At 41.2% G+C, this 26,447-nt stretch overlaps 1 protein-coding gene across 1 annotated transcript in view; it reads right to left on the minus strand.

The window, feature by feature from the left end:
• Positions 1 to 26,447, minus strand: part of LOC126262470 (protein kintoun) — a 97,804-nt gene that overhangs the window by 12,261 nt on the left and 59,096 nt on the right. Inside the window, exon 3 of the mRNA XM_049959134.1 lies at positions 26,047 to 26,261. Within this exon, the coding sequence (XP_049815091.1) occupies positions 26,047 to 26,261 (215 nt within the window). The remainder of the gene's footprint in view (positions 1 to 26,046; positions 26,262 to 26,447) is intronic.

A 26,447-nucleotide genomic window follows, 5' to 3' on the forward strand; every position in this document is an offset into this window, starting at 1 on the left:
GTCACCTGAGTTCAGTTACACCAGTACAACTATTCATAGAACTAACAATAGCGTTCTCAAAATTCTCTCTCTACTAAGAAAGCAACAACTTTTATCAATACTACTAAACTACAACTAATACCAATACCCACAAAACTTACTAGCTAAAACCAAAAATTCTAGCAGCCACTGGAACACTCAATGAAGTTAAAAACAGTGAATGAAAATTTTCCTGAAATATTTCACTAGAAACAATAAGAAATGTCAGCTGAAAACTAAATCACAAAATTTACTAAACAACTTCAATGCATAGAAAACCCTAAAAAACACAGCGAGCAAATGTTTCCAAAAGTTTGTTAAATTGTTATTTCACCACAAACAGCATGAAACACCATTCAAAACTATTAAATTTAATAACTGCACAACAGTGCACAAAAAACTTTGTCACTACTTAGCTTTATAACCGTGAAATGTAAACACACTGCTGAGGCATGAGATTTGGATGGACGATGTAAGCACACTCACGAATAACAGACCACTCTCGAGTCAATAACACAGAAAGAAAGACTGAGATTAATGAAAATCCACTAATAAGTTACTTTTAAAGCAAATAGAAGACTTTATTCAGTGTAGCACAATAAAACAGAGAAAATGCAAGTAAACTATGACAGTGTTCAAAGGCACTACAATGGATGAAGTTTTAGACATTATAAATAATGATAATTTTGAAGGACTGATTGGTGAAGACAATGAAAATGTTGATGTGTGTGTGGGTTTTTTTTTTTTTTTTTTTTTTTTTTTGCTCTGGCTCTGATACGTTGACAGATGAAGATGAGGCAGGTGATGGTGCAACAGGTACTGTGAATATTCTGGATGTTCCTGGATCAGTGGAAGTTCATTTTAAAAGTACTAAAAATGTGTGTTTGGGGACTGCAAATAATGAAATAATGGGTGTTGAAGATAGAGTACACACAAGAAAATAGGTGAAACCTTGCAGCCAACAGCCGACTTACAATAAAATTGAGCCAATATGCTGCAAAGGGGGGGGGGGGGGATGATGGGGAGGGAGGGACTGAGAAAGAATGGATTAATCTTCCTACAATTTTCGCTAATGCCAAAGCATTGAATGAGGCAGAAAGTCACACAAGAAATGCTGGTGTTACAAAGTAAGGAGCACTAGCAGAAATCTGCCTCAATCTGCCAATGTGAAGACACACAGGCAATTTCCTGTACATCACTCAAAATTCAACAAAATATTTCATATATTACTCCTTCATAAAAACTCTCCTATGGCTTATAATTAGTTTGACGAAACTTAGCAACAAAAACTGTATAGTGATCACTATAAATACAGGTTTCTGCTTGGGACAAACCATTACTGCTATCATGTTCACTCATCAACAAGGATAGAGATATCAAAACATGTTTCATAAATGCCAGGAAGAATATGGTAGTCATAATAGTATGGACAGTTAACGTGACAGTTTTACATGGGGGATGTTGTGAACTGTGGTTCCGTAAGATACCAGTATGGGTCTGACCTGTAACATTTCATTTACAACTAGCGAACCTCAACATGCAATTAGGTAGTAACCATTACCAAATGCTTTGTGTACTCCACTTTGGATTGTGTTGTATGTGGCTTTCATTCTGAAATGAGGAAAGAGACCATTCCTGGTCCATCACTTTCCTTTCTTTTCTGATGGCCCCACAGCCAAACGTCACACAGATTCAGATCAGGTGATCTTGCAGGCCACTCATCTGGAAAACATCTGGAGATAAAAAGTTTGTCAAAAGTTGCATTACACAGACCTTTCATTGGGCGAGTGACGTGTGGTGGTCTCCCATCTTGCATGAAAATTGTGGTTTCAACACAACTGGGCTCTTCCAAAGCAGGAATCACCTGTTGTACAAGGCGATGTCAATAACATGTAGACATTACAGTACACTGGATAGGTTCTTGGCTGTATTACCTTCAAAGAAGAACGAACCAAGAATAAAGGTGCTTGTGAATCCACACCACACAGCCACATACGATCAGTCCAATGGCTCTTTGAGCACAATATGTGGTTTAACAGTGCCCCAAATTCAGCAGTTCTGTGTATTCACTGCACTCTGTAGTGTAAAATATGCCTCATCACTCCATAAAATATTGCCTGGCCATGTGTCATCAACTTTGGTCTGTGACAGACACTGAAGAGCAAATTCACAATGTTGCTGGAGATAATGAGATTTCAGCTGCTACACCATCTGGACCTTGTGTAGGTACCAGTGTAAAATAGACTGCAATACTTTCCATACTGTTGACCACAGCATGGACAATTCTCTGACACTACATGAGCATAGCAGTACTAAAGGGGCTGTGCTGCATGGTCAGTTACAGTAATAGCAACCTTGTCAATAACTTCCACTGGGATAGGATACCTTCCTCTTCCAGGTGTCACTCGAGATCCCCCATGTTTTCAAATTTCATTACAATCTTCCTTAAAGCATTTAATAAAATTGGACCTCTTCTCAGACCTTTCACTCTGTGGTACTCTTTTAATACAGCACTGTAACGGCTCTCATTACATGAAACAGTTTCACTAATAACTTCTCTTCTCCATAGCCACAGTGTTCACTCATGTTATGGCCTGTCAAATGACAGCATGGGTGTCCTACTAACAGTGTGCAGCACCAGATTTGCACCTAGAGGCCACAAATGGAAATAATTTGTTTTCCAGCATAAATCAGTTGCACATTAGGATACCTACCAAGTATTGCTGCTGTACAATAATTACATCCTACACTGGACCTCCATATGTACTGCACTTCCAGACATAGCCACATTGATTGTTAGTGGCTTCTATGTATATGCCTACTTATTTCTTGATATGCCAAAACCACATGCTTCAAGGATATACAGTAAAACTGAAGACTCACATCACAAATAACACAGATGACATAAAAGTGATACAGAGAAACTTGTTTGTCAAAGACAAAACATTGCATATGCTGAGTATAAACAACTGGCAGACAACCCAATTAAGTGTCAGTGTCGTCCTAACCGCCGTCTGCTTCACGTCTGCTGTGCAGCGAGCTACCTTAATTTGAGTATTAACTGTATTTTTCTTACTTGTCACTTCTTCTTCCATGTGTTTTTGCTTTTAGAAAGCTTTAATTGTCGAGTGCTATTAATAGTGTTCCATAGATTTCGTGATTGTTTTGAATACAGTCAGAGAGAGTCCCTTTAGTCAGCCATAGTGCCAGTAGTGTCAGTGTCGTCCTAACTGCCGTCTGCTTCACGTCTGCTGTGCAGCGAGCTACCTTAATGTGAGTATTAACTGTATTTTTCTTACTTGCCACTTCTTCTTCCGTGTGTTTTTGCTTTTAGGAAGCTTTAATTGTCGAGTGCTATTAAGTGTTCCATAGATTTCGTGATTGTTTTGAATAGTCAGAGAGTCCCTTTAGTCAGCCATAGTGCCAGTAGTGTGTGTCGTCCTAACCGCCGTCTGCTTCACGTCTGCTGTGCAGCGAGCTACATTAATTTGAGTATTAACTGTATTTTTCTTACTTGTCACTTCTTCTTCCGTGTGTTTTTCCTTTTAGGAAGCTTTAATTGTCGAGTGCTTTTAATAGTGTTCCATAGATTTCGTGTTTGTTTTGAATACAGTCAGAGAGAGTCCCTTTAGTCAACCACAGTACCAGTAGTGCTAGTGTTTGTTTTCAATACAGGCCAGAGACAGGTAGTGCTATTTTCATTGCTTTCTACAAGAAGTGGCTAGCAATCACAGTTTAGTCAATAATCAGCCGCCTTTAGTGAATTAGCAGTCTAGTTAAAAGTTGATTAACTCTCTTCAGTAAATAGATTCCTTAGGATGGATAGGATGTGTGACTGCTGTGTACGGACGCAGGAGGAGCTGGCCACTGTTCGCGAACAGCTGAACGTGTTGATGGCCGCGGTCAGCTGTCTTCAGGCTGCTGCCTCGGAGTGTAGCGGCAGTGGGGAGTCTGGTGCGTCGCAAGGTACACCCCAGGTGTTACATGCTTCACCCACTGTCCCTGCTGTCGAGACATCTTCGCAGGTACAGGGCGCAGTTGGGCCACCCTCTCCTCAAGGGGAGTGGCGGGTTCAGCGGCGTTCGCAGCGCACGAGGCGGAGGGTAAATGTGGAGGCTGGCCGTGTGGCATCGCCCGCTCTGGCTGTGAGTGGACATGTGGCTGCTCCTTCAGCAAGGTCCGAGCTGGCACACGGGGGGAGGGGTTTATTAGTTATTGGGAGCTCCAACGTTAGGCGGGTGATGGAGCCCCTTAGGGAAATAGCGGAAAGGTCGGGGAAGAAGGCCAGTGTTCACTCTGTCTGCTTGCCGGGTGGTCTCATCCGAGATGTGGAGGAGGCCCTACCGGCGGCGATAGAGAGCACTGGGTGCACCCGACTGCAAATTGTTGCTCATTTCGGCACCAATAACTCCTGCCATCTGGGTTCAGAGGTCATCCTCAGTTCGTACAGGCGGTTGGCGGAATTGGTGAAGGCGGAAAGACTCGCTCGCGGGGTGGAATCAGAGCTAACTATTTGTAGTATCGTTCCCAGAACCGATCACGGTCCTCTGGTTTGGAGCCGAGTGGAAGGCTTAAACCAGAGGCTCAGACGATTCTGCGGAGATCTGGGGTGCAAATTTCTCGACCTCCGCTATCGGATGGAGAAATGTAGGGTTCCCCTGAATAGGTCAGGCATGCGCTACACACCGGAAGTGGCTACAAGGGTAGCGGAGTACGTGTGGAGTGCACATGGGGGTTTTCTAGGTTAGAGAATTCCCTCCCTAGGCCAAACAAGACGCCTCTTGAGACGCGGCAAGGTAGGAGTAGGCAAAATGCAACAGGGAATAACAATATTAATGTGCTAATAGTAAACTGCAGGAGCATCTATAGAAAGGTCCCAGAACTGCTCTCATTAATAAACGGTCACAACGCCCATATAGTACTAGGGACAGAAAGTTGGCTGAAACCAGATGTAAACAGTAATGAAATCCTAAACTCAGATTGGAATGTATACCGCAGAGACAGGCTGGACAGTGAAGGGGGAGGCTTGTTTATAGCGATAAGAAGTGCAATAGTATCAAAGGAAATTGACGGAGATCCGAAATGTGAAATGATTTGGGTGAAGGTCACGGTTAAAGCAGGCTCAGACATGGTAATTGGATGTCTCTATAGGCCCCCTGGCTCAGCAGCTGTTGTGGCTGAGCACCTGAAGGATAATTTGGAAAATATTTCGAGTAGATTTCCCCACCATGTTATAGTTCTGGGTGGAGATTTTAATTTGCCGGATATAGACTGGGAGGCTCAAACGTTCATAACGGGTGGCAGGGACAAAGAATCCAGTGAAATTTTTGTAAGTGCTTTATCTGAAAACTACCTTGAGCAGTTAAACAGAGAACCGACTCGTGGCGATAACATATTAGACCTTCTGGTGACAAACAGACCCGAACTATTTGAAACAGTTAACGCAGAACAGGGAATCAGCGATCATAAAGCGGTTACGGCATCGATGATTTCAGCCGTAAATAGAAATATTAAAAAAGGTAGGAAGATTTTTCTGTTTAGCAAAAGTGACTTAAAAGCAGATTTCAGAGTACTTGACGGCTCAACACAAAAGTTTTGTCTCAAGTATAGATAGTGTTGAGGATCAGTGGACAAAGCTCAAAATCATCGTACAATATGCATTAGATGAGTATGTGCCAAGCAAGATTGTGAGAGATGGAAAAGAGCCACCGTGGTACAACAACCGAGTTAGGAAACTGCTGCGGACGCAAAGGGAACTTCACAGCAAACATAAACATAGCCAAAACCTTGCAGACAAACAAAAATTACGCGAAGCGAAATGTAGTGTGAGGAGGGCTATGCGAGAGGCGTTCAATGAATTCGAAAGTAAAGTTCTATGTACTGACTTGGCAGAAAATCCTAAGAAATTTTGGTCTTATGTCAAAGCGGTAGGTGGATCAAAACAAAATGTTCAGACACTCTGTGACCAAAATGGTACTGAAACAGAGGATGACAGACTAAAGGCCGAAATACTAAATGTCTTTTTCCAAAGCTGTTTCACAGAGGAAGAGTGCACTGTAGTTCCTTCTCTAGATTGTCGCACAGATGACAAAATGGTAGATATCGAAATAGACGACAGAGGGATAGAGAAACAATTAAAATCGCTCAAAAGGGGAAAGGCCGCTGGACCTGATGGGATACCAGTTCGATTTTACACAGAGTACGCGAAGGAACTTGCCCCCCTTCTTGCAGCGGTGTACCGTAGGTCTCTAGAAGAGCGTAGCATTCCAAAGGATTGGAAAAGGGCACAGGTCATCCCCGTTTTCAAGAAGGGATGTCGAACAAATGTGCAGAACTATAGACCTATATCTCTAACGTCGATCAGTTGTAGAATTTTGGAACACGTATTATGTTCGAGTATAATGACTTTTCTGGAGACTAGAAATCTACTCTGTAGGAATCAGCATGGGTTTCGAAAAAGACGGTCGTGCGAAACCCAGCTCGCGCTATTCATCCACGAGACTCAGAGGGCCATTGACACGGGTTCACAGGTAGATGCTGTGTTTCTTGACTTTCGCAAGGCGTTCGATACAGTTCCCCACAGTCGTTTAATGAACAAAGTAAGAGCATATGGACTATCTGACCAATTGTGAGATTGGATTGAAGAGTTCCTAGATAACAGAATGCAGCATGTCATTCTCAATGGAGAGAAGTCTTCCGAAGTAAGAGTGATTTTGGGTGTGCCGCAGGGTAGTGTCATAGGACCGTTGCTATTCACAATATACATAAATGACCTTGTGGATGACATCGGAAGTTCACTGAGGCTTTTTGCAGATGATGCTGTGGTGTATCGAGAGGTTGTAACAATGGAAAATTGTACTGAAATGCTGGAGGATCTGCAGCGAATTGACGCATGGTGCAGGGAATGGCAATTGAATCTCAATGTAGACAAGTGTAATGTGCTGCGAATACATTGAAAGATAGATCCCTTATCATTTAGCTACAAAATAGCAGGTCAGCAACTGGAAGCAGTTAATTCCATAAATTATCTGGGAGTATGCATTAGGAGTGATTTAAAATGGAATGATCATATAAAGTTGATCGTCGGTAAAGCAGATGCCAGACTGAGATTCATTGGAAGAATCCTAAGGAAATGCAATCCGAAAACAAAGGAAGTAGGTTACAGTACGCTTGTTCGTCCACTGCTTGAATACTGCTCAGCAGTGTGGGATCCGTACCAGATAGGGTTGATAGAAGAGAGAGAGAAGATCCAACGTAGAGCACCGCGCTTCGTTACAGGATCATTTAGTAATTGCGAAAGCGTTACGGAGATGATAGATAAACTCCAGTGGAAGACTCTGCGGGAGAGACGCTCAGTAGCTTGGTACGGGCTTTTGTTAAAGTTTCGAGAACATACCTTCACCGAAGAGTCAAGCAGTATATTGCTCCCTCCTACGTATATCTCGCGAAGAGACCATGAGGATAAAATCAGAGAGATTAGAGCCCACACAGAAGCATACCGACAATCCTTCTTTCCATGAACAATACGAGACTGGAATAGAAGGGAGAACCGATAGAGGTACTCAGGGTACCCTCCACCACACACCGTCAGGTGGCTTGCAGAGTATGGATGTAGATGTAGATGTTAAGAGAGATGATTTGACATTTAGACAAGTTTAGTCTGTTACTGCCACTACTGTTTAACTATGTCATCTCTGAAGCAATCATCTTAAACTTCACAGTCAAGGGTGCTCATACAATAGTGTGTAGAGGAAAGGGGGGCGCCAGACCTATGGATGTGGCATGGAGTATTTTTAATATTTTGTAAGACAAGTGGTGACTTTTACATAGCCATAAAAAGTTTCAGTTCCAACCCTGCTAAAACCCTGCGTAATATCAACTTTTAAATCATTTTTTGAAAGAAAAATACGTTTTTTTCCTTTCCCTGAGAGCTTGATTTCCATATGGTGCAGGCCACTATAAAGGAACACAATGTTCAGCTGAAAACAGAAATAAGGTATTAAGTACTAATATAAATTACTCATTATTAAACTGTTTTTCACCATGTCATGCACACATGTTCATAAGAATGAAGAATGTAAAAAACTTAGGAGTAAAGGAGGCCACTAACTGAATAGCAGAAGCTCTCAAGTCACTGACATATACATCCATACAAAAAAAGTGAATGAAAACTTGCTAGTTTTCTGAAGACAGAAAATCAAGAGCACACATACATGCAAGTATGCGCGCACACACACACACGCACACACACACACACACACACACACACACACACACACACACACACACACACACACACTATCGGTGGACTCCTTTACTCCTAAATTACAAATCTATTGTATCACACAAGGTAAACTCACGGTGGGAATATTAACAAAGTAGGAAAAGACAGTTTGCTATACACTATAAAGAAGACACGTAAAGTTGCGTATAGGCACAATTAAAAGACACTCACATATAGCTTTCGGCCACAGCCTTCATTAGTTAAACACACACACACACGTAAGCACACTTCACGCACGCACAACCACCGTCAAAGACACCAACCACTTCCTTCACCAAATCTCCACTGTCCCCATCACTAAGGTATATAAACTAATGTGTAGCGCAGCCATGGGCACCCACTTTCTTTGCCTCCCAAAACACCAGACATCTAGTCTGGGTCAGGTGCATTGATAATATCTTCATTATCTGGACTGAGGGCTACGACACCTTATCTTCATTCCTTCACAACCACAACACCTCCCCCCAACCAGTTCATATTGTCCTCCTTAATGCACATGTTGACCTCCTCCTCTCTGATGGCTCCATTTGCACCTCTGTCCAGATTAACCCCACCAACCACCAACAGTAGCTGCATTTTGACTGCTGTCATCCTTTTCACACAAAAAAATTCCTCCCATATAGCCTGGCTACCCAAGGATGGCATATCTGCAGTGACAAAAACTTCCTTGTTCAATATGCTGAAGGCCTCACCAATACATTTACAGACAGGCACTATCCCCCATACCTAGTCTGCAAACAGACCGCCCCTGTCATTTCCCTTCACACCCGCAATCCTCCCACTACCCCCAAGGACCAACCACAAAGGAGTGTCCCCTTCATCACCCTGTGCCACCCCAGACTGGAACAACTGAACCACATCCTTTACCAGTGCTTGGACTACATGTCATCACACCCTGAAATGAGGTACACCCTACCTTAGTTACCTCCCACTGCCCTTAAAGTGGTGTTCCATAACCCACCCAATTTCCACAATATCCTGGTCCATCCGCATGACATGCTCAATCCCAACCCCTTTCCACACGGATCACATCCCCACGGAAGACCCAGGTGCAAAACCTGCCCAATTCACCCACTCAACACTTCCTATTCCATTCATGTCACAGGTTTATCCTACCCCATCATGGGCTGGGACACCTGTGAAAGCAGTCATGTCATTTACCAGCAATCACTGCACAGTTGTTTATATTGGTATGACTGCCAACCAGCTGCCACCAGGATGGATGGCCACTGCCAAACTGTGGCCAAGAGCAATTAAGGACACCCTGTGGCACAGCATGCAGCTGAACATAACACAATTTATTTCAATGGCTGCTTCACTACCTGAGCCATCTGGATCCTTCCCTCCACCACCAGCTTTTCTGAACTGCGCAATTGCGAGTTATCCTTACAAGACATTCTCCACTCTCGTAATTTTCCCAGCCTCAACTTATGGTAACATACTGTCCCCAGACAGTCCACCCAACAGTTTCCAACCCTTCTGTCCTATTATCTCCTCTGCATTCTCGTCTCCCACCCTGCTCATTTGTACTCTCCTGCCAAGGCATCTGCCCATCTTAGCCCGTTCCTCTCCTTTTTTGCTCCTTTTTCCCCCATCTCCATGCCCCATAACCTCCTGTTGCTGCACAAGTTGGCAGTCTAGTGCCTGCCCATTCCACGAGACATTATTCATCTCCCTCCCCACCCATTCACTACTATCCCTTCCCCTTCATCAACTGTTCCAGATTGCTGCTTGCATCCCATGTGATTTTGTGTTCCGGCTCAAGATACTGAAGTTTGGTGCTTGTCTGCGCGCGTGAGGTGCACTTGCTTTTGTGTGTGTGTGTGTGTGTGTGTGTGTGTGTGTGTGTGTGTGTGTGTGTGTGTGTTTTACTGACTAAGGCTGTGGTCGAAAGCTATATGCAAGTGTCTTTTAATTGTGTCTGTCTGCAACTAGCATGTCTTCTTTACAGTGCGTAGCAATCTGTCTTTTCCTATGCTGTTGATAACTGATGATGTAACTATAGGACGTAGAACATGAGAAGTGGTGTGCAATCCTTGCATGATCATTTCCAACCTGTGTTCGGTCCAAATGCTAGTCTTGAATCTTGCAGCTTCACAGAACTCCATCAGTAGTAATGTATACACAAACGCACTCGTTCCCAAATTGAAAACAAATCTTTTATGAACACATACTAAAGCCATTAAAAATGTGTCTTATGTAGTATCGATACCCAGTTCTTAGTAGAATTGTGCTTGGTGAAGCCTGCACCATGCAGTGGTAATAGCTGAAGTAGGCACGATGATGTCACACCACCAGGGCAAGACCCATGTTTTATTTTATTTATTTATTTATTTATTTATTGTTCCGTGGGACGAAATTAAGGAGAAGTCTCCATGGTCATGGAACGAGTCAATACATGAAATTATAACACGATATTAGAAACAGATAAAATGAAATATAAAAAAACATATTCAGGTGACAAGTCATAAGTTTAAATAAAGAAAATCAACAATGTAATACTGGAATTTGCTTAATTTTTTTAGCTCTTCCAGGAACTCCTCGACAGAATAGAAGGAGTGAGCCATGAGGAAACTCTTCAGTTTAGACTTAAAAGAGTTTGGGCTACTGCTAAGATTTTTGAGTTCTTGTGGTAGCTTATTGAAAATGGATGCAGCAGAATACTGCACTCCTTTCTGCACAAGAGTCAAGGAAGTGCATTCCACATGCAGATTTGATTTCTGCCTAGTATTAACTGAGTGAAAGCTGCTAACTATTGGAAATAGGCTAATATTGCTAACAACAAACGAAATTAAAGAAAATATATACTGCGAGGACAATGTCAGAATTCCCAAACTATTGAATAGGGGTCGACAAGAGGTTCTCGAACTTACACCACATATAGCTCGAACAGCCCGTTTTTGAGCCAAAAATACCCTCTTTGAATCAGAAGAATTACCCCAAAAAATAATACCATACGACATAAGCGTATGAAAATATGTGAAGTAGACTACTTTTCGTGTTGAAGTGTCACTTATTTCAGATACTGTTCTAATGGTAAATAAAGCAGCATTTAGTTTCTGAACAAGATCCTGGACATGGGCTTTCCACAAAAGCTTACTATCTATCCGAACGCCTAGGAACTTGAACTGTTCTGTCTCGCTTATAATATGCCCATTCTGTCTGATCAAAATATCGGTTCCTGTTGAATTGTGAGTTAGAAACTGTCAAAACTGAGTCTTACTGTGATTTAGCATCAAATTATTTTCCACAAGCCATGAACTTATTTCATGAACTACATTATTTGTTACTGTTTCAATATTACACACAAGATCCTTCACTATCAAGCTGGTATCATCAGCAAACAGAAATATTTTTGAAATACCTGTAATACTAGAAGGCATATCATTTACATAAATAAGAAACAGCAGTGGCCCCAGCACCGACCCTTGGGGAACGCCCCACTTAACAGTGCCCCATTGGGACTGAACATCACTACCACTCTCAATATTGCGGAGAATTACCTTCTGCTTTCTGTTCTTAAAGTAAGAGGCGAACCAATTGTAAGCTACTCCCCTTACTCCATAATGGTCCAACTTCTGCAGTTGTGAGCAACATAACCAGAGGCTGGGTAACAGCACAACAAATGTATCTCAGAGTCATATAAATATATCTGAATTATAAGGCAGATTTATTCAGAGTCCAGCAGCACCACCACAACACCTGGTCTACATCTACATCACAATCCTGTGACAAACGCACCACTCTTCGTTGGATCTTCTCTATCTCCTCTATCAGTTCTACCTGGTAGGGATCCCAGATAGAGGAACAATACTCAAGAATTGGGTGAACAAGTGCCTTATAAGCCACTTCTTTCATGGATGAGTTACATTTTCTTAAGATTCTTCTGATGAATGTGAGTCTGGTGTCTGCTTTTCCCACTATCTGTTTTATATGGTCATTCCATTTAAGGTCACTCTGGATAGTTATGCCTAGATATTTTACGGCAGATGCTGTCTCCAGCTGTTTGTCATCAATAGTGTAGCTGTAAAGCAGTGGATTTCTTTTCCTATGTATGCACAATGTTACATTATTTATGTTCAGGGTCAACTGCCAGAGTATGCACCATTTATCAATTCTCTGCAGGTCATTCTGCAAATTCTTACTATCTTCTAGCGTTGCTACTTTGGTATAGACACTTTCCACCAGATCATTTATATATATTGTAAACAGCAACGGTCCTATCACACTTCCCTGTGGTACTCCAAATATTTCTTTTACACCTGTAAATTTAGTTCCATTAAGAGCGACGTGTTGAATTCTATCTGCAAGAAAGTCTTGAATCTAATCACAGGTCTGCTCCGATACTCCGTAAGCTTGTATTTTTTTCATTAAACAGCAATGCAGGACAGTGTCAAATGCCTTACTGAAATCAAGGAACATGGCATCAACCTGACCACCATTGTCCACTGCACTGTGGATCTCGTGGAGGAACAGAGCGAGATGAGTTTCACAGGATCTCTGTTTGCAGAATCCATGTTGATTTTTATAGAGATGTTCATTTTCCAAGAATATCATAATTCTTAAGCATAAATCACATTCCATAATTCTACAACAGATTTACATCAACAATGTATGTCTATAATTGTGTTAATCTGTCTTATGGCCTTTCTTAAAAACAGGAATGATCTGCACTTTTTTCGAGTCATTAAGTATCTTTCATTGCTCAAGCAATCTACGATAAATTACTACTAGAAGGGCAGCAAGTTCTTTTGCATAATCTTTATAGAATCTTACAGGTATCTAATCTGGTCCTGAAGCCTTTCCACTACTAAGCAACTGTAGCTGATTTTCAATCTGGTCCTGAAGGCTTTCCACTACTAAGCAACTGTAGCTGATTTTCAATTCTGCGACTGGTTATCTCAATATCTGCCATATTGAAGTTTGTACGACAGTTGAAAGGAGGGACAGTGTTACGATCTTCCATGGTGAAACAACTTCAGAAGACTGAATTCAGTATTTTGGCCATGCTAGACAGCTGGATACCAACAGCTGCAGACAAGGGTTTGAGACAGGGTTGGGCCAGCTGCCTCCTACACTGCATCTGGTTGTGGGGTTTGATGCCACAGCACCGCTGACCAGCCGTTCACATCTGTTGTCACAAGACTCCTGCCACGGGGCAGCAGCTCATGTACTATGCATGGCACTCTTCACCCACTTCCGCAGTGGACGCAAGCAGGGCTGGAGTTGATAGGTGCGCCTGTTCTGTAGCAGAGCGCTGTCACAGACAAGTAGGAGAGTGCCTGCGATGTCAATGCTGTGGCCTACTGACAGGCTGCTGACTGTTGCTTGGCATGACATCAACAGTGCAGGGTGCCTATGCTTCCATCTATCCGCCAGGGCTGAAGCCAGCCACCTGTGAGCCACTGCGGCCATGGCTGCCAGAATGGGGTGGGTCTGTCTCACATTGCTAATGATGTGATGTGTATCAGAAGTTGAATAAAACGTTTATCGCAACAACCAGTGTTTCACTGGGCCATTGGCCTGTCACTTCACCATTCAGCTTACTTAGTGCCATCTGCACTCAACAGAATGGTGTCAGCAGGGGATCTTCGAGCCCAATACCAGGCCTTATGGCGACAGCAAACAGTGCCTACAAGTGCCATCTGTGAATGAGAAGATGATGCGACACCTGCAGGAGTGCAGTTTCATTGATATATGGTGGGCCGAGTGCACACTTTTTGTTTTGTTTTTGTTCGACAGCAAGGTCATGGCAGGACAGTGGATTTTTGCAAGTGTTTGAGTTGTGCTTGTACGTAAATGATATGGGCAATACGGGTACCAAGAGTAAGAGGTGTGACTCATTACCAAGTAGTGTAAAGCTAGGTTTAATCACCGTTTCAATATATAGCAGTAATTATGAGCAGCCACTCAGGTGACAATAGTTAAACTACAGTACAATGCAATATGATATGGTTATGTTGAAGTGTTCTAGAAATTTGATTTTGTTTTGTGCAGAGCAAGAAATATAGCTCAGTATTTAAGCAAGTAAGGCAGTGAGAAGGGTTGGGATTGTGGGATGTTTAGGTAATTCTTTTCACTTATGTTTGTATAATTCATAAGAGGTAAACACGTTGTGGTTAGCATCACAGGGAACAGGGTTTTCAATATCGCAAGGGGCTACCACAGAGGAGGCACTGAGAATTTTAAGAAAACGTACATAAGGTGCAAAGCAGCCTAAAAGATTAGAAGCACTTGATGCTGAGGTGAAGGAAAGAACTAACCACAAAACTCTGGAGTGTAGGGAGAAGTTGCAGAGTGAGCACAAGGATTGGTTGATCAAAAATGAGACTTGGGATGCAAGGAACATGCTCATTATGTGGAGGATGGAAAAGAAGGAAAGAGAGGAAGCAGAAAGAACGGAGGAGGAGGAAGCTGAAAGGGAAAGGAGCAGCAGGCTTGTGGACAGCTCGTGTGTTCCTGCAGGACATCCTTCTACCATTCATGTAGTTGAACCTGTTGGTCTGATGAAGAGTTGGGAAGAACATCACAGAGGGTTGGACAATCTTTTGAGTGGGAAGATTGAAGCATTTGTAGAGGCTGTCATAATACAAGTTCCTGAGAATTTATGCAATGCACAGAATGATGATGTCATTGAAGCTAAGGAACTGTGGAGTTGGAGGTAGCAGGAATGAGTGTGGGCTGTGTCTGAGATATTAAGTGTGGACACAGCAACAAGGGTGATTTAAGTGCAGTAGTATCTACCCCACTGTGTAATAATGGGTGTTGTCGTGACACCGGAGAGCCTGGGCCAGATGCACAAAGAAGTTGCATATGCTGGTGATTTTTGCATCATGAAGAGTGGTACTGCAGACAAAGTTGCTGTTTCAAGTGCTACAGGGAATGTACAAGAAGGTGTAAATTGTTGTGTTGCAAATGTCGGGACAGAAACAGTACAGGCACATATTTTTCCTCAGAACAGGGTGAACAGAGGCAAAAGAAGAGAAGACGAATTCACAGAGTGGACAATCAATTTGACAGGGCTGAATCTGTTGAGTGTACGCCAGACATTCAGTGTAGTGTTGCTACCCAGTTTTTGGTGGAACTAGTAGGAATTTGTAAATAAGCCACTGTGAAGTGTTTCAATAGCAAGTGCGAGCTAGTAATCGCAGTGCGGCGACATGTGGGTCACAATAACACATACGCAGAAGGATGAGACGAGCCAGCCATGCTTAGAAAAAACTGCACCGTGCAGAGGTAAGGATGAAGCAGGCATGACAATGACACCACACCAAAGCAAGACACATGCAGCAAGCTAAGTAACTGGAGGCTGGGTAATAGTGCAACAAATTTGACTCAGAATCATATAATAGTTGTGAATTTTGAGGCAGAATCATTCAGAGTCCTGGTGCACCACGATGACACCACACCCATGCTAGATGAGCTGACAGGGCACCGCTCCCATGGATTGGAATCAGGGTTGGGGCTGCTGCCTCCTGCACTCAGTATCCTTATGGTAATTGGTGCCACAGTGCCGTTGACCTGCCATACATACCTGCCATCACCAGACTCCTGCCAAAGGACAACAGGTTTTGTCCTGTGCATGGCAGTCTTCGTTCGCCTCCACTGTGGACACGAGCAGTACCTCAGTTGCTGGATGTGGCGATTCTGTAGCTGAATGCCACTGCAGTGGAAGTAGGAAAGCAGCACTGGCATCTCGGCTGTGTCTTACTGTCAAGCCGCTGTCTGTTTGCTGGCCCCATCAATGCAAGATGCCTATGCATGCATCTCTTTACCAGGGCGGAAGCCAGCCAACAGCTAGCTGTCGCCAGCCAGTGTCACCAGAGTGGCGCATGTCTGCCTTACATTGCTAATGATGATCTGTGTATTTCAAGTTGAATAAAAAATTTCTCTCGAGCACCAGCGTGTCACTGGGACCACTGTCCTGCCACTCTGCCACTCACCCTACCAAGCACAACTGGACTCTCACTTGAAAGAAATTTCTTTATTTAATGTTGTGAAAAATGTATTGCCGTAACACGGGGCTACACTGAAAGGTAATGTATTTATTATGTTAAATTTTTTTAAATTATTAGTGTATTGATGGAAAGTGATATGTTGAAACTGTGTTGTGAAATGGGACACTAAGCCATATACCAGTCTTTTGTAGTCAGTGTTCTCATTAACTGCGCATCTGAGGAATTACAAAGACCTTAAACTTGCCACAGCTCCTCCCATTCATTGGAAATTCTACCAACCAAGACTCTCTCTCAATGCTGTGGAACTTGTGATCATAAGAGTACACTTATGGAAGAGAGAGGTGTAGAAGAGAGAGTGTCTTAATTGCAGCCTTTGTATTATTCTTCACTGAGCATACAATTTGTTGCTGGAAACAAGCGGCTGTTAGACTATACACTCCACTATATCAATTCTAGTTGTATCATGAGAGAGCTTCTATGAAATTCAAAACTAACATATGAAAGTTTATATGCCTATGAGCAGTTGATATTTGCGAACTATTAACATAACCTTAAATTTCACTCCAGGATGTGAAAAAATGAAGAAGTAATGTTGTGTATGAGGTCATCCACAAAGTAAGTTCCGTTTCTATTTCTATCCGCAGCAGGTCTACAATCACAGTTCCGAGCATGCATGGCTGCATGGCAGTTACTCTGACTCAAGGAGAAGGCATTTACGCCATTTTCAGATCGCTGCTGATGATGTGTTTTGTAGTGCTTCTTTATAATGTCAGCCGTAATTGAAAATGCCGTTGTGTGTGGAATCAGATCTGTGATTCATTTTCTAAATGCAAAGAAAGTTAAACGAAAGGAAATTCATCAGCAAATTTGCGAGGTTTATGGACAAAATGCTATGAGTGATTCAATGGTTAGAAGATGGATCAGACTGTTCAATCACGGATGTGATCAAGTGCACAATGAAGAATGAAATGGACGCCTGTCTGTAGTTACTTATGAACTGGTTCACACAATTGAAGAGAAGATTAAGCACAACCGTAAGTTTACAATTAGTGCCCTTGATATGGAAATTTTGGAAATGTCACGATCACTAATTCCTGAAATTGTTACTGAAAAACTGAAATTTTGAAAACTTTGCTCATGTTGGGTACCCAAAATTCTTACTGAACAACACAAAAAAAACAATAGATGGGCAGTGCACTTCAGTTTTTGACCCACTACAATTAAGAAAGCAATGGTTTTCTTTCTCTGGGTATCGTACGACACCTCTGAAACAAAACAGCAATCAATGGAATGGAGACACACTTCATCCCCAACGAAGGTCACGCCTAAGCAAATCTTGACACCTCGAAAAGACATGTGCACTGTTTTTTGGGACAGAAAAGGCATTTTGCTGATTGATTTCTTAGCATGAGGCCAAACAATCAATGCAAATGGTTACTGTGAGACCATTAAGAAATTACGCCACGCAATACAGAACAAGCGCCTAGGATTATTGTCAAAAGGTGTTTTTTTCCACATTAATGCCCAACCCCACGCGCCGAATGTGACCAAACAACTCTTATGGGAATTTCACTGGGACGCGTTGATCATCCTCTGTACAGCCCGGACCTCGCTCCTAGCGATTTTCATCTCCTCTTACACCTAAAATCTGTCCTTGGTGGTCAACACTTCAACGATGACGACGAGCTGAAAGAATATGTTACCACATGGTTGAATACACAGGTGGCAACCTTCTATGAAGAAGGCATACAAAAACTTGTGCCAAGCTATGACAAGTGCCTACAAAATTTCGGAAGCTATGTAGGAAAGTAGTTTAACAGTTGTAGATTTTTTTTTCAATAAATATTTTTTCTGTATCTGTACACGTTTGTTTTATATAACCAAACACAACTTACTTTTTGGACATACTTCGTGTTACTAAATACAGAAAGCTGGTGCACTGAACTTAGAAAACATTTCGTGAAAATTAGACTGCTCATTTGAGAATGACATAAAACGCCTAAAATTCCAGTTTAGTGCTGCAATCCTTTTAATAAAAAGGGTCGCAGTAACCATAAGGAGGACTTGCATCCTATTTCCCAATGGAAGATTGAAAGAAAATATTTCCTAACATTATGTCAGAAAGTATGTGACAAGTGGCAGAAAAAAGTTTCAGAACAGGAAGTTTCTAATATGTCTAGTAAAGAAAACAATAACACTAGTGCAGGGGTGGCCAAGAATTCGAACTGGGGACCATTCCCAGGCTAGAGTGCACTAGCATTCAGCCTTGCTGTACATTTCCCCCATCACCATGCCACACTGTCTGAGAGCATGGAGGGGACGAGGAAGAAACTGCGAACATGCCACACTGAAATGGCAGTGCAGTCACACTGCATTCGACTTGGTTTATATTTCACATTTCTTAACACCACAGATCACAAATTATACAAATTTTCAGTATCATTTAATAATTATTGGCACGCTGAAGACATAATACAGGGTGATTCAAAAAGAATACCACAACTTTAGGAATTTAAAACTCTGCAACGACAAAAGGCAGAGCTAAGCACTATCTGTCGGCGAATTAAGGGAGCTATAAAGTTTCATTTAGTTGTACATTTGTTCGCTTGAGGCGCTGTTGACTAGGCGTCAGCGTCAGTTGATGCTAAGATGGCGACCGCTCAACAGAAAGCTTTTTGTGTTATTGAGTACGGCAGAAGTGAATCGACGACAGTTGTTCAGCATGCATTTCGAACGAAGTATGGTGTTAAACCTCCTGATAGGTGGTGTATTAAACGTTGGTATAAACAGTTTACAGAGAATGGGTGTTTGTGCAAAGGGAAAAGTTCTGGATGGCCGAGAACGAGTGATGAAAATGTAGCACGCATCCAGCAAGCATTTGTTCGCAGCCCAGGAAAATCGACTCGCAGAGCTAGCAGAGAGCTGCAAATTCCACAATCAACTATATGGAGAGTCCTACGAAAAAGGTTAGTTATGAAACCTTATCGTCTGAAATTGGTTCAAGCACTGTCTGCAGCTGATAAGATTAAAAGAATCGATTTCTGTGATTTTATCCTTGCTCAAATGGAAACAGATGAATCTTTCGTTTCAAAGATTGTGTTTAGTGATGAAGCAACTTTCCACACTAACGGGAAAGTCAACCGTCACAATGTCTGTATATGGGGCACTGAGAATCCGCGGGAAACAACTCAGTATGAACGTGACTCGCCTAAGGTGAACGTTTTCTGTGCCATTTCAGCCAATAAAGTTTTTGGTCCCTTTTTCTTCGAAGGTGCTACTGTAACTGGACTACAGTATCTGGAGATGTTAGAGAATTGGCTGTTCCCTCAGCTCGAACAAGAAGCACAACAATTCATATTTCAGCAGGATGGAGCGCCACCACATTGGCACTTATCTGTCCGTAACTACCTGAACGTCAACTACCCGAGGCGATGGATCGGCTGCCAGGCAGCCCATGACAGAGCACTTCATCACTGGCCTCCAAGAAGCCCTGATCTTACCCCCTGTGATTTTTTCTTATGGGGGTATGTTAAGGATATGGTGTTTCGGCCACCTCTCCCAGCCACCATTGATGATTTGAAACGAGAAATAACAGCAGCTATCCAAACTGTTACGCCTGATATGCTACAGAGAGTGTGGAATGAGTTGGAGTATCGGGTTGATATTGCTCGTGTGTCTGGAGGGGGCCATATTGAACATCTCTGAACTTGTTTTTGAGTGAAAAAAAAACTTTTTATATACTCTTTGTAATGATGTATAACAGAAGGTTATATTATGTTTCTTTCATTAAATACACATTTTTAAAGTTGTGGTATTCTTTCTGAATCACCCTGTATAATATCAAATCTGATACAAACTATGGCACACGGACAGACTTACACAATTTCACAGAGTTTTGGGACTCAAGTTGCCACATAACTATGACTTATTTAATTTCATAACTGAAAAAGGTCTTTCACACATGTTGATCATAAAATTGTAGTACTTTTGCAACCATGTTATGGAGGCATGGACAAACTACCTCAGGGAAACAATGTAAACCTCTGGACAGTTAACATAAAAGCATTTTTCATTAAATGGGAATAACCTTGCAGATCCATCAGTTACATCTCAACATGCACTGGGGCACTTTCAACTGAAACAGCAAAAGGGCTCAAAAACAGATGTGATACTGGCACTGTCCCCAAAAAGTTAGGAAACTACTCATTTCAATCCTTTCAGTGTCACAAGGAATTCTCTAAACCTCGCATTCTCTTTAACGCCAATGAGATTAGGTGACTAGACTGTGTTTGTCAGAATGTGTCCCTTCTACAACGTGATTTTCTTTTTAAATGTATCACCATAATCTCAGCTTGCATTGTCTTACTGAGGACAGTGCACAGTCAAGTCCACTTAAAATTTGAGGTCTGCACTCCATTTCAGGTGTTCTGATTTTTGTTCCTGCATTCCCTTTCCCTTCATAAATTCAACAACAGTGAGTTTTAAATTGAAAAATCATTCCAGGCATGTCCCTTGGCTTAACCAACGAACTTTTCCAAAACATACAAAATTTCCATTCTCTTCACTCAGTTCTACTGGAAACTGTTGTAACTGACAGTGGAGTAATGCGTGTAACTTCATAAATTATCCCCCCCTGGGCTGCATAAGTGAAAATTGTCAACTAAGTCTTTAAATTCTTTCTGCATGGGATTGTACTGTAATTTTACAGCAAATTTGCGGCATCCATTGCTTACGAAACTGCATAACATAAATTGAGGATTCTCATCCCTCTCTTCTGTCATTCCCACTCATTTTTAGAGATTTGTGACAATAGACTGCTAGACTGCATCTTTATGTGTAAACAGCCATGGACCTGTGAATATCCTGCATACCATGAACAAATAATGAAAGGTAAAAAGCGCTTGCACCACAAATGTGCCGAACTGAAGAAAGTTGTACTGATCAAAAAATGCCACATCGTAATACTAAATGAAACGTCACGCTGTAGCGGGTACTTCTGTGAAGGACCAAGCAAAGCCGAAACAGGGCGAGCCTTGGCCCGCACATGGCGTGCACACTCAGCGTGCATGAAGTTTGGCATGCTGTGGCAGGCCCTGATCTAGTGTGTTCTGAGGTCAAACAAACAAGTGAAAAGATTTTAAGTTGTAGTGATGAACAAGATATTGCTGCAAGGGCAGCCCTAGAAACTTTGAATGCTTCTTTGCAGTCTGTTTGTGATTCATCAGTTAAGTAAAAGTGACTATGTGGGGCAAAATATCCTTTAAAAAATCTAAAGTGAAGTATTGTTGCTGTCTTCTGATGAAGAAGAGTTAGATGATCATTCAGAATCAGAGATGATAGTTCAGCTGAAAGAGAAATTTTGTTCTTGCACATCTCAAAGGAAACAGATGGAAAGTCTCACCATTTTACCTAAGAGATAGAGTGTTAAGAAACTGATAACTTCAAAAGGATTTTAACAAAGCAAGAGAAGTAACACTAGAAAAGCAAAATATTTTGACAACCAAGGGTATTTCATCTTTCCCCAGTCAAATGACTGCTGATTTTGTTCTGATGAGATAAGCATGTCAATACCCGGCAAAAATAATTTTGTGCTCATAAGAGCTGATGGAGATAAAAATTCAAGTGCAAAACAGATTAGTTATAAGTAATTTGAAAGAAATGTACGTACACTTCAAAGACAACTATCCAGAGCTCCTAACTGGGTTTTCAAAAACTGCCGAGATATGTTCCAAAAATTGTGTTTTAGCTGTAAGTTGTGGTACACATAGTATTAATGTTGACTGGGTGTAACATTTCTCGGCTAGCAATGAATGATGACAGACCAGTAAGAATCTACAAAGATTGCATTGCAAGAGTTTTGTGCAACCAATTATTATCTGCTTACCACTTCAGTGAATGTCAATTCTGTCAAGGACCAGAAACACTTAAAAATTATTTACAAGAATTGTTTCGATACTAACGATATTGACCAGGTAACTTACAAACAATGGGCCTCTGTTGATCATACATTTTTAGAAACCATCACAAAATCCTTCGACAACTTTACTGATTCTTTTTTGACAAGCAGAAACCATTTACACAACATTCCTTTGCGGCCAGTCAACAATCAGTCTTAAAAAGAAAAAAAGATTGAAAATTGGGCTTAAAGAAGGTGAGATCCTGGTGACCTGTGATTTTGCTGAGAATTACACCTTTGTTGTACAGGATGAAGTTCAAGGTTTCCACTGGACCAACACAAAAGAAACAATTCATCCCTTTGTAGCTTATTACAAGTATGGCATCAAGCTCGAGCACCCGAGTTTTGTCATCATATAAGAATTCCTCTCATATGACATGTTGATCTGCGTCTGTTCAAGTCCTATTTGATAACTTTCTGACCAAAGGTTACACACACACACACACACACACACACACACACACACACACACACACACACACACACTACTCTAATGGAGAAGCAGCTCAGTATAAAATGAGAAAGAATTTCATCGGCCTGTGGTATCATGAAAGAAATTTCCACATTGAAGACCTGTGGCATTTTTCAGCCGCTCTCGTGGTGAAAGAGTCATCCACGGTGTTGGTGGAACAGCCAAGCAACTGGCTGCCACACCAAGTCTGCAACAATTGTACACAGATTAAATCACGACACCCAAACAACTTTATATTTCTGCCACAGATAATGTAGAAGGTAACAGTTTAGAGTACATTACTATGCAAGATCATGAAAATGATGAATTGAAGCTTACAGATAGATTTCAGAAATGCTGTACAACTGAAGGGACACAAAAACTTCATACCTTTAATCCGCTAAGCAAGAACAAAAGTACATTAGTTGGACTCTAATGAAAACAAAATTGAACTGTGGCAGCTGATGACAGTGTTAAGATATCATTTGATGACACCATCAAAGATATATTGCTTGTGAATATAATGGAAATAATAGTTGGAAAAGAATGAAATCATAGTTAGCTTCTTACATTCACATGGACTGTCTGCATTTTCCACATTCCATAGGTATCCACACATTCTTTCCATAAGCAGCAGGGAAGTAAAGGCAATGTTAAACTCTCAAACTACTTCAGGGCAAACATATACATTATCCCATACAGAAATAATGTGCATAAAAACTGACTGCCTAGAAGCATGATGCATTGGGCTGATATGCTGAACCTCAGTAAGTAACAAGAACTAATAAATAACTGATTTTAGGCTTATCTCTGGTATTCAACTGCACTGATTTTTTTTACATGTTTTCAACTTCTTGTCTTTTTTTAACTTCGCACTGATAAGGCAAATATTGTATTTTTTGTCCAATTATCTGTTATAAACTTATTTTTGCATCCACATGTAGCCATACAATAATGCATAGCTCATGAGGAAGAGGAACAACATTTAAAATATGAGGGAACGTCCAAAGACAATGCCTCCGAATTTCTTCTGTGAAAACTCTTACAGCTTTTTAAATAAAACAAGTGCTATTAACATTCTACATCTTTATTCTTCATGTCTATATATTTGCTAGAGGGTTCCAAATCTTAGTGTGTAACATGGCAGCATGTACCATAACTGTATCAGTGCATGAGAAGCAGGGTGCTGTAATTGAGTTTCAAATTTGAAGAGTTTGTCCAGACATGGAGCATCCTCTCCTTCAGCATGACAATGCCACACTACACACAAGCTCTACATCTGCAACAAGCCGACACCTTGGTTCACTGTCATTAACCATTCTCCATACAGTCCTGACTTGGCCTCATCCACTTTTCATCTTTTCCAAAAACTTTTAACGAACACTTCACTTTGATAGTGATGAGGCAGTTCAAGTAGAGGTGAGGTTGTGGCTCCATTAACAAAGTCAAACATTCAAGAGTAATGCTATCAACAAACTGATCTCTCATTAGGATAAATGTGTTCTTCACCAGGATGACTACGTTGAGAAATAAATATGCAGATACGAAGAATAAAAATGTAGAATGTTAATCAAATTTGTTTTATTTAAAAAGCTTTAAGAGTTTACACACAAAAAAATAAATTAATTTTTGAAGGTGTTTACAGCACTATCTTAAGCATAAAAAAACTTCTGATAGTGATCCTGTGGTGTGCGTACTGTAAGACATTCGGTACACACATCAGATTATTTGACTTGTCGCTCTAACGAAGTAGGCGAGTGTCAGTAATATGTCTCGTGATCTTATCGTGGCGTGTTTATCTTCTGCCGTTAGGTCAGACGATAGAAATGCCACTTGCACGCTTAGAGTAGCAGATTGACGGTAACCAACTTTAAACAGAACTTGATTAATTTTCACACACATTTATTAAAATAATAACAAGCATAAACCTTACGTAACTTGATTCTGGATGCTGTTTACAATTGACAATCTGAAGTTCCTTTGGCCTTGGTACGTTAATCTTATTCTCACGTATCTCTGATACCTGACAAAGCGTCTGTACATTTATCTTCATGGCTATGTACAGGAATATGATAATCTTACTAAGCACAGACTGAAACTTGACTATAGACTAATGCAGACTGACTAATCGGAGGTCTGTACACTCATTATAATACCTCGCGCCTTCAGGTATCACTGCGCGAGTGTGATCCGCGAGGAGAAAAGGTTCTACGTTAGCAGCAATCTCATTGGCTGCATTACATATTAATACGCGGATCAGCGGAAGCAGAATTTGGTCCGTCTCTAAGACAGCGCCATCTCGTAGTGCGGAGATAGAAGAGCGCTGCACCTGCGCTGTTGTGCTTAGCGGGGTGCGCTCTAGTGGGAAAGTTGTGTACACGCTGACTACGCGGAACTATGTACACAACAGATCCCAGCCTAAAAGAGCTTTCAAATGAACTCAATTTCATGTTTTTGGCTTATTTTGAACACAAATAGTGTTCTTTCCAATTCGTGTAATATTCTTCAAAGCAATAAGTATCTTGAAATACACACTTTATAATGCAGTCTATGCTCTTCCTCAGGGTTTAATCTATCTCCATATCTCATTTCATTTAAATTGGTTCAGCAGGTTACTCATGAAAATGTAACAGACACAGTTACTATCAAATTTATAATATTAGTATGGATAAAACTCTCAATTACAATAGCTTTTTGTGATTCAATTTTGATGAACTAAAGCCTATTAGGTGCCCCTAGCTATTCTCAAGTTACCCGCAAAAAAAAATATTAGAATTTGTCTAAGTTCAAACAGGCAGATATGACAGTTTGACATATTTATAAATGAGTTCCTGCTTGGGTAACAAACTTATCATATGTTACAGAAGAAGTGTTTCCGTACCTGTTGCTACTGATATATTTATAGTGCTATTTCTTTAAGAGTGCCATTGCAGTATCAAGAACCTGTATTTTTGAAGCTAGTTAATTTCTTTCCATCATGAATTAAGATGACTATCAGCATTTTACAGTTTGCGACTATTTCTGCAAGTACATAATGTATTGTATCTCTAACGAACTATCATTCAAAATGAAATTATAGCTTTATTCCAAGCAGCGATCACATTTTAGTGATTTATGAAAACCTTTCCCCCTTTCCAAACATCTACATAAATATCACACAGTAATTCTTAATGTAATAATAATCTACTTTGATCATAAAAGCTCCATCACTGATCTCATTTATGAGCACACATCTGTTCTTCGATTCATTGGAGGGAGAGCGAGGGGAGAGGGGGGAGGGGGAGGGGGGAGGGGGGGAGGGAGGGAGGGAGGGAGACCATAGTGGAACTTCTTAGTATTTGTCAACTAAATTATCTAATCTAAGTTCTATATTTCATACCTGTAAATTTTTTCTGATACATCATCATTAAAACGAACAGTCTTTTTGTGTTCCGTTCCAGACTCTTCTTCCTCAGGAATGCAAATATCAGACCCAGCAGACTGGCCCACAATGTCTAATGACGATGACCATGAATAGTCATCAACACTGGATTCGGACAAACTGCGAGACACCCGTCCTGGATGTTTAAGGATACCTTTCCTTGGACTCAAGTTCTGTGAATAAAATAAATTAATGTTCTCAGAAAGCTGACAAACTTTGTAAAGGTTTTAAAAAATTTCTTTCAACTGTGTTCCACAGTAATAAGTATTACAGCAACAGAAAGGAAAAATGACTTCACTTAATACCTATAAGAGTACTTGAAGTAACAGTTTTGCCTTCAGTGCTATTTCTCTAGCTCG

The sequence above is a fragment of the Schistocerca nitens genome, chromosome 1, assembly GCF_023898315.1.
Source record: "Schistocerca nitens isolate TAMUIC-IGC-003100 chromosome 1, iqSchNite1.1, whole genome shotgun sequence".
NCBI classification, from domain to species: domain Eukaryota; kingdom Metazoa; phylum Arthropoda; class Insecta; order Orthoptera; family Acrididae; genus Schistocerca; species Schistocerca nitens.